We start from the raw sequence: 15057 nt of genomic DNA on the forward strand, positions 1-15057 counted from the left end.
GCCAGTCAGGTAGACAGGTAGGTTCACTCAGACAGGCAGCCAGTCATTAAGGGAAAGTACTCATCCAGCCTCTACTGTAAATCATCAGTCAGTAACTTGGCTTCAGTAGGCTATAGGTTAATCAGTCACAGGCTTAGGACGGTCAGTTAGAAACTCATCAGTTCAGTGTACTCAGTTGGTCAGATAATTGATCAGCTGCCCTGATAGCCTATTTGTCAGTTAAAGGAACAGTTGGACATTTTGGGAAACACATTTGTTTGCCATCTTACCCATCCCAGTTTATCTCTTTCATAGTCCAGTACAGAGATAGGTCTGGTATAAGTTTAGCTTAGCCAAGCACAAAAACTGGAAACAAAGGGAAGGTCCATCTAATGTGAAAACCTACCAAACTGTCACCTTTTGTTTTCTATGAAAGACGGTGTCTTATCTCATAATGGCCTACAGCACTATTTAAACCGTCTCCCAGAAATTATGTTTGTATATGTCTACTAGCCTACAGCCTTTCCTGGCAATAATTTTCATTACATTTATGTACTGCTTGTAAGTTGCTGTTGCAAATTATATAAAAGTAATAAAGACGAGTTGCCTATTTGCCAACGCCTCGAGTACTTGTTCTATCTCATGTATATGGCACCTCCAGTGTATGATACAGTATGTGTGTGAAATGATGAACTTGTTTATGGAGACCTTATTCTAGAACAGAAATAGTAATTATATTACAATATCTAACACAACATATATAGAAATATAAAATGTTTATAATATTAAATAATAATAATTAAATTTATAGAGCACTTTTCAAGAAACTCAAAGATACTTCACATGAGTTAAAATCTAAGCACATAGGTATATACATATAAGTAAAAATACAAAATAGTAATAGAAATATAATAAGAGACTAAGTATGTACCTTTACAATACAATATATACAATATATGACAATATAGACAGAAGTAAATGTATGCCACAGTATGTGACCGACAGAAATGAAATGAGTAATAGTAGTGAGTTTTAAAGATTGCAGTATTACATAAGTTACAACGTATTACAAAGAATGACGTAATAAGCCAGTGTATTTCACACTGACCCGAGTTTTGCACCTTAATCCGATTATTGCACATTAACCAGAGAACATTTCAAGCGCCAGTTAAATGACTAATGACTCTGAGTGTCTGACACTTTGAGGGAGGAGTTGTAGAGTTTGATGGCCACAGGCAGGAATGACTTCCTGTGGTGGTCTGTGGTGCATCTCGGTGGTCTTGCATGTAGCTTGGACAGCACCCTTCCCTCTGACACTGCTGTCAAAAAGGCCAGCTCCACCCCCCCAAAATGTCACTGGCCTTGTAGATCAGTTTGTTGAGTCTGTTAGCGTCCGCTACCCCCACCCTGCTGCCCCAGCAGACAACAGCAAACACGATGGCACTGGCCACCACAGACTCATAACACATCCTCAGCATTGTCCGGCAGATGTTGAAGCACCTCAGCCTGCTCAGAAAATAGAGACGGCACTGGCCCTTCCTGTAGAGGGCTTGAGTGTTGTTAGCCCAGTCCAGTTTATTGTCGATGTGAACTGCAAAGTACTTGTAGTCCGCTATAGTGTCTACACTTATCCCCTGGATAGAAACAGGGATAATTTATTCAGTCATTTATCAAGGCAGACACAAGCAGTTACACTTTAGATAGTCTTTTTAGCTAGTTACGTTGTAAGCTAGTCAGCTGCAAGGTGGTCAGTCAGACAATAAGTGAGTTAGCTTAGCTTAACTGTCAAGTGACCAGTCTGTCAGCATTTCATAGAGTCAGCTGTAATGCTAGTTACTCAGTCTAGTTAGCTATACTAGTTAGCCCATTTAGCCAATGGATACTAACTAACTAAGCTATAGCTGAGTCATTCTGCTAGCACCAACTTGGCCAATCAGACAGTAGACAGCCATTCAAGATCAGTCAAATACAGCATACTAAGCCCATTAACCAGCAGGTTAGTGAGTCATGTAGGCAGCTAGTTAGATGGTCAGAGAGACAGTATGCTAACAAGTAATTCTGTCAGACAGGCAGCCAGACAGTCAGTCAGTCAGACAGACAGATATCATTTTCAAAATCCAATTTCTGTTTTAGCATCTTCTTTTTTGGGGACTTGATTTGACTGGGAGGAGAGTTGATGAGGCATTATACATCTCAATCAGTGTCTGCTGCTGCGTGTCTGTCTGTCTGTCTGTGTGTGTGTGTGTGTGTGTGTGTGATAGAGAGAGAGAGAGAGAGAGAGAGAGAGAGAGAGAGAGAGATAGAGAAAGGAGGTTGTTCATGTGCCTAAATTTGTATATAGTCCTACTGTATGTGATTGCAAGCTCTAGGCATATGTGCATACAGCTGTGTGTGTGTGTGTGTGTGTGTGTTTGTATGGCTCATAATGAACAGCCTGTTACGCACTGGGGAGTTGATGACATCTCTAACTGCTGAAAACACTGAGCCCGTTCTCACAGTGAGGTAAACGTACGCAGGTGTGTGTGTGTGGGTTACTGTAATTTTATCACACTGTTCATGTGGAACAGCACATCTGCTGGAGACAGATTTAGCACAGAGAGGAACATATAGTACATGCATACATGACAATAGCCAGGGCACACACAAACAGTGTACACACTCTGCATAAATGTAAATATCAATAAAAGCAATGCACAAACACTGTCTACATTCTGCATATCTGCATATAGATAGATAGATAGATAGATAGATAGATAGATAGATAGATAGATAGATAGATAGATAGATAGATAGATAGATAGATAGATACTTTATTTATCCTGAGGGAAATTCAAGTATCCAGTGTACAACACATACATACATTAAACCTATATTAAAATGAAATAAAAATTAAAATAAAATTGACTTATAACACAGTAGCCTCAGTAAACAGTGCAAAACAGTAAACAGTACAGATGGAGTGCAAATGGAAGTAAACAGTGCAAATAGAGAAATTGTCCTATTGTCTATTGTCCTCCCTGCCTTGACGAGGAGCTGTTGTACACTCTGATGGCCAGGGGGACGAAAGAGTTGAGAGTAGTCATCATTTATAGCGGCCATCTGCTGATAATGCATCAGAAGGTTAGAAAGATATGGGCTAAAGACATAAATAGATGGAGAAGTTTAATAGACGTCTGGCTGACAGAGAGTATCACTACTGCAGAAAACAGTAAGTGTGCGTGTTCGTGGAGGTGTGTGTGTACACGTGCACGAGCGCAGACAGGCACCTGGGTATCGGAGAATACAGTTAGTGCTCTAAGTGTTGGTCTCCAGTCTCTCTGGCTCTAAATCAAACAGCAACCATCAAGCACCTGGTGTGATGGGCCTACACAGCATCACACTGAATGAGATTTAAATGAGAAATTTTATTGTGGCTGTGGTGGCACTGAAGGCATTTTCTCTCCTTGCAAAACCCCTATTCTGTTCTACTCTAATCTATTCTTTATTTGCGCTTAAAGCCATTTAGAGAGAGTAGGTGTCAGTTTTTGGGAGGAAATTTCATAATTTAGCCATTTAAATCCAGGTCCGTGTTTGTGGCCTTTACTCAGCGCCATGTGGGATCATTACAGAGTCATTTGCGGCAAAGCCTCTTACACTGCACTGTCTTACATAAACTGCCACAGACAGTGTGTGTGTGGTTGTGTATGTTCTGAAGTAGATGTGAATTTTTGTATGCATAAATATGTACTCTATACATGGGGGTAGACGCATGCCTCCAGGTAGTGTGTGTTGGTGTAAATGTGTTGCAGTGCATAGCACAGCTCACAGATTACATAACAACTTGGTCTTTTCAAGTGCTTACATACAGTAATAATCCATAGCAGAATACTCTTGCAAGTTGATTTAGCTTTATTTCTTTTGGCCTTTTTTCTTCTCAGTTCATCATCTGATGGATACTATCATCCAAAGCTTTCCCTACTTTTTAGCCAGAATTTGAGATCTTAAATATGGTTAAGCTCCAAACTGTTTCATATACCATAAATAGGGCTGTAACAGCAACATCAAAGCTACATCTTGTCTTTTGTAAGGGTGGGTCAATCTTAGATCTTCTTCCTCCTCTGTTTTTCCATTTAAAAACACATTCCTGTGCCACTGCATTATCATCACCAACTGTAAAAGAAGAGATTATGTACTGTTGTGCTTGAGTGTGTGGAACAGACACAGCTGTTATATAATGTTAGCTTAAGCAAGATGAATCAAACACCAAACTGACATGCCTGATCTCACAGTATCTCTGTAACATTTAATATGTTGTCGTACTGATATTTGGTGTTCAGTGTTTTTACTTGATTAAGCTTGTCAGGTAGTTGGTTTGACTTATTAATTGGTCATTTTTATTGTATTTTCTACCATTAAAGTACATTTTACAGTTCTTAATTAAAAAAGAAGCTGTATTGAGAGTGGTATCAAACATCCCTGCGAGGAGAGAAAGTAGGAGGGCATTATCACCTTGTACATGACAGATTAGATGTGTCAAATTGTGCCACAGAGAACCCAGATAATACATTTTCACTCCAACAAGAGCCTGATTTAATTTATTATTTCCTCTTTGATGGTGTAAATCGAAAAATAACCTGTTGCAGTCTATGGTTTGATTTAAAAAAGAAATTTCAAGCCCTGCAGCTCCACAATAACATCCTCTGAATGACAAGCTCCTTTTTCTTCTCTTCCTCTATATTTTGAATGTATGGCAAAACACCAGAAAACACATGGTGTGGTGTAATACACTGTATACTTACTCTGTCTTGTTACACAGAAAATAGCCCGCTGAGCTGCCCACTCACTCCTTAAAACAGTGAAAGGCACAAGTGAGAATATGTGTGTGTGTGTGTGTGGGCATGTGTGTATTTTCTTTGTCAACTTCCACTGCTCCTCATTCCCAATTCCATAAATCTAGTTTTCCTGTTATAATTGCCTGCTGCAGGGGCCCAGTTTCCCTATGGGAATCAATAAAGCCTTATTTCTCACTCAAAATATGTGCATACATTGCTTCCACTTGTGCATGTATTCAGTATATGTTTGCATGCACCCAATAGACCTGGTGCCCATAGTAACAGATATTAGCAGGGTGTGTTGTGTTGAATCATCTGTTAGAGGAGCGAGGAGGAGAAAAGAGCACCGGCTGCCAAGTCTATCAGCTCTCTGGGCCGGGTGAAACCAGTAAACGGTGATGACAGGCTGCCTCCACATGTTTTAATCATGTATGTATTTAACTGGTAGGACTACCTGAAAGATACTTACACGAGCTACATTGCTTTATAACATCACTAACATGACAAATAATCACCAAAAGGAAATACAAGAGGAAATATTCATGTGACCACAGAGTGAAGAACTGAGGAAAAGAGGTAAGAACAGTCTGAGTGAGCAGAGATATGATTCAGAAAGTGACCTCCTGATGAATTTGTTCAGATGGTGAGTTTCCTGCCTGAGCTGAGGAGTGACTCCGCTGTGGTAAGGTTACTGAAGGTTAGCAGAGACTCAGTCCCGCAACCAGCTGACGGTAGGGAAGAGAATACAGTATATGAGCCACTGTGGAATAGCAGGAATGAATCTAATTTGTGGTGAAATCAAAGAGCCACACTTTTCCTGCCTAAAAATGTTAAACCCAGAGGAAAGTTGTGGTAGCTAATGTCACAGCCTAGCACAATGCTACCTAGCAACATGCTACACAAATGGTTAATTAGTCAAAGTTGACCCTCCGAGTTCAACCTAAGGGGGGGGGGGGGGGGGGGGGGGGAACCGGGGGGAGGAAAAAAACCCAAAAAAAAAAAAACCCTTTTTTTGGTTAGGGGGGGAAAGAGTAAAATTTTGTAATTTAAAAAAAAAACCAAAAAAAAAAAAAAAAAAAAAATTTTTAAAATAAAAAAATTAAAATAAAAAAACAAAAAAAAAACGGAAAACCACAGGGCTCCTACATTTTTTTTAAAATAAAAAAAAAAAAAAAAAAAAAAAAAAAAAAAAAATTTTAAAAAAAAAAAAAAAAAAAAAAAAAAATATTTTTCTTCCCTTTCCACCCCCCCGCCGGGAAAAAAAAAAAAAAAATTAAAATTTTAAAAGGTTTTTATTAAAAAAAAAAAAAAAAAAACAAAAAAAACAAAAAAAAAAAGATAAATAAATTTTAAATTAAAAAAAAAAAAAAAAAAAAAAAAAAAAAAAAAAAATGGGGTTATAAAGGGGGGGGGGGGGTGTCTTCCCCCCCTCCATTGGCCGGCGGGGGGGAGGGAAAAGGGGGGGGGGGGAAAAGAAGTTTTTTTTTCCCTCCAAAAAAAATATTTTGTTGGGGGGGTTTTGGAGAAAAAACCCAACCCCCCCCCCCCTTCCTCCTTGAATAAAATTCCCCTCCCCCCCCCCGCGGAAGCGTCCAAAAAACATTTTTAACAAAAAATTTAAAAAAAAAAAAAAAAAAAAATATTTAAACAACCCTCATTAAATAAATAATATCCCCCAATACCACAAAAAAAAAAAAAAAAAAAAAATAATAAAAAAAAAATTTTTTTTTTTTGTTTTGGGGGTGGGGGGGGGGGGGGGGGGGGGGGGGGGGGTCTTCAGTGACGTGTTCTGAGCAATTTCTCCGGGGCTGCGTTGCGTTCGCAATTATTGGTTCTGCCCATACACTCTATGGTTCCTCTGCTCTTTATTTACGTTATTTGATCAAAATAATAGTGGTTGACAAATGAAACTTTTGACGAAAAATGTTACATACAGCACAGAATTTAAGACCCAGATATCAAAATTCAAGACTTTTTCAAGACTTTTTAAGGTATTATTTCCAAATTCATAAATTCAATGCTTTTGAGACTTTTTAAGACCCCGCGGGAACCCTGTAACTATCTGTTGTTGGCTAGCTAGGAGAGGAATGCTAAAATAAAAAAATAACTAATTAATTCAGATTAATGACCAAATCTGTGCTCCCGAAAAAATTAACAATTTGCATACGGTAACTCTCGAGAACTGAGGGACAGGGAATAAAGAAAGGGAAAAATGAGGAAACAGAGGTGACGAGGAGAGGACAGAAAATAATGGGAGGTGAAGTGCAGAGAAAGGAGGGAGAGAAGAGGAGGCAGATGGAAATAAATGGGCCGTACAAAAGCAATTCTGTCAACAGCCCTGAGTGGGAAGAAATGGAGGCAGAGGAGGAATAGAAGAGGAGGGGGAAATAGATGTTTAGTTTGGGTCCACCAATAACCTAAATAGACTTGTTTTGCTGCAGGTCTAGAGGAGGGATAAGGAATGTACCCGGCAAGGGGGAACAAGATCAGGTAAATCCTACCCAAACCTCTGTTTGCTCTGAGTATCAGCTGGAAGAGAAGGATACCAAAGCTAACATCAATAACAAGTGAAACCACCTCCTCTGGGAGTTTTCTGGGATTGCAGATGAATAACTACAGTCAGGCAGCCGACTGCAGTCCGCCCCCTCTCTCCTCCCACCTCAGCATGAGAATTTATCTAATCAACCATATTTTTAAAACTGGTTCACTGGTCAACCCATCAGCTACAGTATATGACATTCAATATATAATATATGAGCATTATCTCAAAGTGTTGTCATTTAAATGATAACTTAAGGTTTCCCTAAAGCAAAATTGTCATTTGTAAAATGATAGCCATCAAGTCTGCCATAGTTGTAGAGAATATGGCAAAATCTGCACCATATTACTCTGAGTATTACTGTGAGTGTTTGGAGGACATTTTTAAAAATCTCTACTTACATATACTTTTTTATTTTAATATTTCATTTTTAGCCTCATTTTAATGGAGTTTGAATGGATGCTGAACTAGTTTATTCTGATGACAGCTGAGTCTGAGACGTCCTATTACGGCCACCATAGTGAAGCCTCACTTAGAAATTATTTAAAGCAGTCAATGAAAAAGTCCCTCTGAGGTTAACAGTGCCTTACTGTGGAGACCTGGGTAAGACAATGTGACATGCTCACCCCAGGTATCTCTCTTCCTCCCGTCTCTATTCATCTGTCTTTGTCACTTACATATGATTGGCAGACAAGCTTTATCCCTCTCTCCCACAGTCAGACACTAAATTGAGGGTTATAATGGGAGTGGGTGAAATCACTTTGACTGAACAAGCATGTGTATTGGGTCATTAAAGGCTGGGTACGACAGTGATAAATGTCCCCAGTGCAACGCAGAGGCAAAGTGTGTAAACACAGAGAGAGAAGGACTGTTCCTATTATTTGGCTTGTCACCTACGTCAGCCTCAGTTTCTCGCAACAATTAGTGATGGTGTCCTCCTGAAAATGAAAACGAGTATCCCAGCTCTCTCATTGTTGGGTGTCTTCCTCTTATCTCCTACCCCCTCTATAGTTTTTACATTCTCCTTTCTATTCATTTTTTCCTTTCTCATATTCCTCTCTGTATTATAGTGTTGGCCTTAAGTATCCATCAGTAGTTACTGTCACAAGCATCATTTAGCTATTTACCACACTGAGAGATAAAGTTCCTAATCCATGTACCATATGTGCCTCACACGGTAAAAGCTTTGGTTATTAATACAGTTGTTTCTAGTTTCATTGTAGTTTCTCTCTGTGAAAGCGCTATTCTGTCCCCCAAAAGGGGATGCCGCCTTGGTACTAGGGGCATGATAACGTGCTGCTGATGCGAAATATAAAAAGAGTAACTACAGATAACGTTTCAACAAGGGTATTTGAGGAATAGATGAAATATGCTTGTCAGTGTTTGTTACAGATCTGACAAAATGGTGGATGTAACAATGTTATAGGAATCGTGCCGGTGGTGGTACAACACTCACCTGAAACTGGGTGTCGGTGGTAGAATATACAAACAGAATTGTTTTTTGGCAAAATATAGAGCCGATTTCACTCCGAGTGTACTGTAGCTCAAGTTCTTTTGCCTCTGTTTTTCTCTTTCTTCTTCCTTTCCCATCATCAGTTTCCCTGTCAGCTTTACGTCTCTTATGCCTTCTTCTTCAATGTCTCTGCTGGGTGAATCAGTCAAGCTTTGAGGTTTTTGTTGAGTCACCCCATTCCCCTCCAAACACACACACACACACACACACACACACACACACACACACACACACACACACACACACACACACACACGCTTTCAGCTATCGACGCACAGCATGACTCCTGTACTGCTGTGTGTGTTGTAGTGCTTGTGCACAGTGATTGCGTTTTGGATTCGTTTAGCCCTCTGTGTTGCTCTGAAAATGTGTACCGTACATTGGTGCAGACAGATTTAGTGTACAGTCAGTAAAATCAGTTCTCCTTGTTTGTTTCATAAACATCACTCTGGCCCTACAAAGCCAACTGTTATCCTTTAATATACTGTAGCTGCAGGTGAAGTTTTTCAACCAAAATGACTGATAACACTGTAATAAACGCTGAAGGAATTTGAGAAATATTTTTGAAGTCTGTGAGAAAATACAGCATTCGTACACGGATGAAGTTTCACGGTCTTTGATTTTAATCAAGGCTCTGACTATAGTGAAACTTGGAAAAATACTGCAAGATCAAATATGAAGTTTCTGCCAGTTCAGTAGTGAGAGAGCGTTTCTTTGTAGGTAGACTCTGTGTAAGAAGGACAAACAGGATCGCCTAAGGTTGACTTCCCTTTCGAGAGTGGAAATAAAAATGTTGAAAAGGAAAGAGATTCAACAAAGGAGAAAAGAAAACATTGCGGTAGCGAGGCCATGGTCAGTGCCAACTGAAAAGATAATGGAGAGTAAGCGATAGACAGGCAATAAAGAGAAGGACAACTGTGCAAAGAGAGGGGGATGTGATTGAGAAAAACAAAATGTTTGTAGAGACAAAGACTGCAATGGAGAAAAACAAATAGGAGAAAAAGTCACAGAGAGAGATTTTGTCATGGCCAGACTGTCCACAAGAAGAATTACTTTAAGTGAAAGGGGAAGCAGACTGGAACATTGTGACACAGGAGCTCAGTAAATCAACATTTCCAATTTTCTAACCATTTAAAGTTGGTAACACACCGAGCCTGGACTCAATCAGTCAATGCAGGCAATTGAATACAATAGTTTCTTGCCTACGCATCCTATTCCATCTTGGGATGCACGAGTATCATTACAGATATTTAACGGATAAACAAGGAACCTAAAACTGTAACAAACATTGTTGCATGATTTTAAAAAAAAGTCTGTCGACATGTACATGCCGAGATATTTCAGTTCCGAAAGTCACACCAGCAGTCAGAAGAATCAGGTTTTCCCTCTTCTTTTCCTCTCAAAGACAAGAACAGCATAGAAGGTTGTCTCATCTGGGCGTCATCTGATTACAGTTATCAAGTGTTATTTTTCTGTTTTAGTGGTGCAGTTAGCTTGGCAGCAGGGCCAAAAACATTTCCTGTATAGAGGTGGCAATGTTAACTCTCAATCACAGGGAAAATTGGGTACTGAGCTAGTTTCATCTGAGCCTGAAGATTGAAAGTAAAATAGTTTCAGCTGATGCTTCAGGGAAAAGTTTTGCCGTTATTATGCATGATTGAGTTTAGTTTCCTTTAAATGTAATGGTGTGTGTTGTAGAAGTTGCAGAAGTACTATTACATACACAAATTTAAGTAAGTTTAAATCATGATTCAGATTGGAATCAGATTTTATGTTGCATTGAATATTTGCAGGTTGTGTCAGTGACTATGTTTATTCACAGTCATTTTCCAGTATTTTTAGATATTTTGAATTATTCCGAATGTAGCATTTTCTGATTAAGACGTGGGACATGCCAATATTATTATTATTTTTTTTTCTGAGCGTGTATTAGCAAGAATCTGATATGATACACCTCACGATACAAAGGTTAGGATTCAATATATTGTGATATATTGCGCTACTGTAAGCAAGGTCATATATTGGGATTTTTTTTCTTTGAATCTAATTTTAGGAAATCTTATTTATGCAACCAGAACAGAGGGATCTGCCTCTGTATATATCACAGTGCCAGCTGTTTAATTTTTCCATTATGTTAATCAGAATATCCGAAGCTGCTTGTAAACGAGAATATTATATGGAATATTAATTTTCATTAGCCATCTAAACAGATTACTAGGAATATTGTCTTTTTCAGAATAACTAGAATATTTTGTGCATGTTCATGTAGTCACTATTCTCAAAACTAAGATTTAAAATATTCCTAGCAGACAAACATGCACAATGATTGTGTATGAATTTACAGCAACAGGTTTCATACGTTCTAAATCTAAAAGGGAAAAAAAACAAAAACTGAAGTGCAGTCCACACACACATTTGTGTTTGTCACATTACTCCGTAAATAAGTAAAGTGCAAAAAAAGAGGAAATAACTTTGAAGAATGTTTCATTGTTAACATCAACTCTTTTAATAATTTAGAAGTGTCCTCAGGCTGAGTTTTGCACTGATTTACTTCCCTTCAGGTGTGTGTGTGTGTGTGTGTGTTTGTGTCCTGCCTGAGGTGTGCACTGAATGAATGTGTTCTGGGTGTGTATTATTTTCTGCCTGAGGTGTATGAGTGCATGTCGCCTTTGACACAGTAGAAATATGTGTGTGTGTGTGTGTGTGTGTGTGTGTGTGTACGTGGTTTGTCTTGCCACAGCCTGTTATGTTCCACTTTAATTTGTTGTTGCCTGTGGATGTTTCGGAGGTCCTTCCACAGCTTTCAGCAGCTACCAATGAATGAATCAGTAATTATTTTGCTGGTTTTTAAAGTTCTTTCTGCTGCTGTTTCTTTAGCCGTGAGAAGATAATTGAATTTGTTTGAATATAGTGACAATTACCAGGCTGAGTTCTCCTGTAGTGCTCATTCATTTAATAATGCATTAAATAAAATATAAATTTTTTTTTAGATATTAAATTTAGGCCCTGCAGCATAAAAAAATTAACAATACTATAATCTTATATACCATTTAAATGAACACTGACACAAACCGTTCTGAAAGAGATTTTCAGGTCAGAGAATTCAGTTTGTCAATCTGTCTTAGTCATGAGGAATTAATGTGTTTTGGTCTAATAGGATCTTTATTCTGAATAGATTAACATATGACAGTTGCCCCTCATAGTTGCTGCTGCTGCTACGCCAGTCAAGGTGTCTGTTCTTGTACACTAGTTTACAGTGACAACAGTGGTGGATTTACAAATTGAAAAAATATAAACAATGGGTCAAAGCTAATGTCTTTGAATCTATAAGGGATATATGGGATATGCATTTGAAGCTACATGATATATATATATATATATATATATATATATATATATATATATATATATATATATATATATATATATATATATATATATATATATATTACTACACAATGTCCTGGTTACGCTTGACAGGTGATCTTGCTGTGTTAAGTTCCTTGTATTGGGGTGACAGAAGAAATCTGACCTGACCTTTTATTAATTAACATAATTTTATGGAATTTACCAGCAACTGGAAAGTTGTAATCTGATTTGATGTTAATCTCTTTTTCTTTTTCTTTGTCTCTCTCTCTTCCAGGGGTCCGATGGGTCCAATGGGTAGCCCCAAGCCTGGCATGCAACAAGGAGGCCATGGAGTTGGAATGGGAGGAATAGGAGGAGGTGGAATGGGGGGAATAGGAGGCAGTGGAATGGGAGGAATAGGAGGAGGTGGTATGGGAGGAATAGGAGGAGGGATGGGAGGAATAGGAGGAGGAGGGATTGGGGGAATGGGTGGAGGCGGAATAGGAGCAGGCATGGGCACTGGTGGAGGAATAGGGTCCAGAGCTGCCGAGCCCTACCGCCTGGCCACTCACGAGAGTCCAGTTTCCCCCCGACACATGCAGTCCAGCCAGGGGCACGGCATGGGGCAGGGCCCAGGGTCTGGACACGGGATGGGTCACGGTCCAGCCGTGTCCAGCATGGGAGGCCATGGAGGTCCTGGTCAGCACGCCTCCCGTCGAAACCTCCAAGTTGACTTCAGTGGTTCGGGAGGCTCCAGGACAGGCCGTTCTCCTTCTGTGTCTCCTGACCGCGGCGTGACACCCACCTCACCCTACTCGGTGCCGCAGATCGCACCAATGCCGAGCAGCAAAGTGTGCCCAGTGTGTACCACCACAGAGCTGTCCAACCCACCGGCTGTACCCAACTACAACACCTGCACCCAGTGTAAGGCCACCGTCTGTAACCAGTGCGGATTCAACCCCAACCCTCACCTCACTGAGGTAAGATAGGTTTGTCAAGGAGTCTGTGTGTGTTTATCTGTTTATCTGTGTGTGTGTGTGTGTGTGTGTGTGTGTGTGTGTGTGTGTGTGTGTGTGTGTATGCAGAATGGTTTAACTTGTTTCTTTTTTTTCCCATGTCTATCTTTACTTTGCCGCTTTAAATTTGTGCAACAAGAAAAGATTGTTGAGGTTTTGTGGCTACATAAATGGAATCAATAATCAAATAATGCTGATTTATAGTGAGGGGTTAAGTGTTTGGGTATGAATATAATTTAATCCTGTAGGCGGACAAAAGTCACTGTTGATTAATGTTTCAGGTTTAGATGATAAACAACAGGAGGCACACAGCTAAAGTTTGAGTCTGGAAACAGAACCAGCAGAAACACACAGGATAAAGATTTAGTCTGGCCTGTTGCTAGAATGAGCGAGGGAGCAGAGAGAGAGATGTTTTTGGCTCTGTCAGTAGCTACTTTTGTTTTTCGTGCCAAAAATCGCACCTTTGACTTGAATGAGATTGAAGTGAAATGACTGAATGAAGTGAACGTGTCAGTGCGGAGAAAATGATGAAAGAAGTTAAAAAGATGGTTTCAGGCGAGGGAGAAAAATTAGGTCAGGGAGAGAGAGAGAGAGAGAGAGAGAGAGAGAGAGAGAGAGAGAGAGAGAGAGAGACTGAGAGAGAGAGAGCATGAGTAAAAACTAGTTTAAACAAATCTGCTAAAAAATCTTTCTATTTCTGGAGGGAAAAAAGATTATGGCAAGGTTTAACTTTGTGTATATTTATGTATGTCATTTAAAGAGTAAATCACTGAAGAAATATAAAACGCATGTATGAGCAAAGGAATGAGACCATGAAAGTAGAAGCTGTGTGTGTGTGTGTGTGTGTGACTTTGTACTGTACGTCTTTGTGTGTATTTGTGATAGACAGTGAGTGTAAAGACTCAGCAAGTGGCAGTAATTCCTTCCTGAGGCGCTGACAGAATCTCCATTAATGTTCTGAGGCAAGACACATGGGTCGTGACAATGTGTGTGTGTGTGTGTGTGTGTGTGTGTGTGTGTGTGTGTGTGTGTGTGTGTGTGTGTGCGAAAGTTGCTTGTACTCAGGTGTGATGTAAAGACAGGAAGCCAAACACTACATTATTTGGCATTCAGAGAGAGATAGGGAGGGGGGACGGACGGAGAAGTAAAGAGAGAATGGACAGATTAATGCGACTGTAAAGTTATTCAGCGATGAATGGAGCGCTGAGAAGGAGAGAGGAGGTTAAGAGGCTCTCTTTGATTGAGAGGAGGTTGACGCTTGCCTTTGGTGATGGGTTCAAACTATCAGCCCCGTGTCAGCGTCTGGTGACAGATATGAAAATCTCAGCCTCCCTGGGCAGACAGGAAAGACTTCAGACAGAGAACACAACCGCGAAAAGTGCAGAAGCACAAGGCTATATCTGATATATTAGCCATGCTGGCGCCCATTGATTCCCACTGATGTCAGGTCCCGGGGCATGTCATTGGCAGACAGCGCGATAAACACTCTGCTGGATTAAACAAACAACTGTGGTTGTGTTGTTGTGTCTCATTTTTCATTTGCTGCATCATTTGTGGGGGAGAATATTGGCACCAGAACCGTCCATGTGTACCTGGTACATCATTCACCCTGATGCTCCATGCTAACAAATGTGCATCCACTGCTGAGCAATAGTAAATGACTAATACCATTAATAATAACACTGTTATTCAGTACTGGCAATTAGAAATCTCCTTTCTGTTTTGTTGTGATTAATGGCATTTTACAGATTTATGCATTTTAAAATGATTTTAATTATTTTAATATACATTAGTCCCTCTTTAAGACTGAACTTTATTTTTATTTAATAGCCTAAAAATAATAATTCAGAC

The 15057-nt window shown here is 39.6% G+C and overlaps 1 protein-coding gene across 7 annotated transcripts in view; it reads left to right on the forward strand.

Annotated features, from left to right (window-relative positions):
* bsna (bassoon presynaptic cytomatrix protein a) overlaps nt 1-15057 on the forward strand; it is a 157919-nt gene that overhangs the window by 22373 nt on the left and 120489 nt on the right. For 5 of the 7 annotated variants that reach the window (XM_051424055.1, XM_051424056.1, XM_051424061.1 and 2 more), the window contains exon 2: nt 12486-13170. In XM_051424055.1, coding sequence (XP_051280015.1) covers nt 12486-13170 — 685 coding nt within the window. Of the gene's footprint in view, nt 1-5130; nt 5367-12485; nt 13171-15057 lie in introns of those variants that run through there. The other 2 variants (XM_051424059.1, XM_051424058.1) reach the window with 2 other exon arrangements.

The sequence above is a fragment of the Dicentrarchus labrax genome, unplaced genomic scaffold, assembly GCF_905237075.1.
Source record: "Dicentrarchus labrax unplaced genomic scaffold, dlabrax2021, whole genome shotgun sequence".
NCBI classification, from domain to species: domain Eukaryota; kingdom Metazoa; phylum Chordata; class Actinopteri; family Moronidae; genus Dicentrarchus; species Dicentrarchus labrax.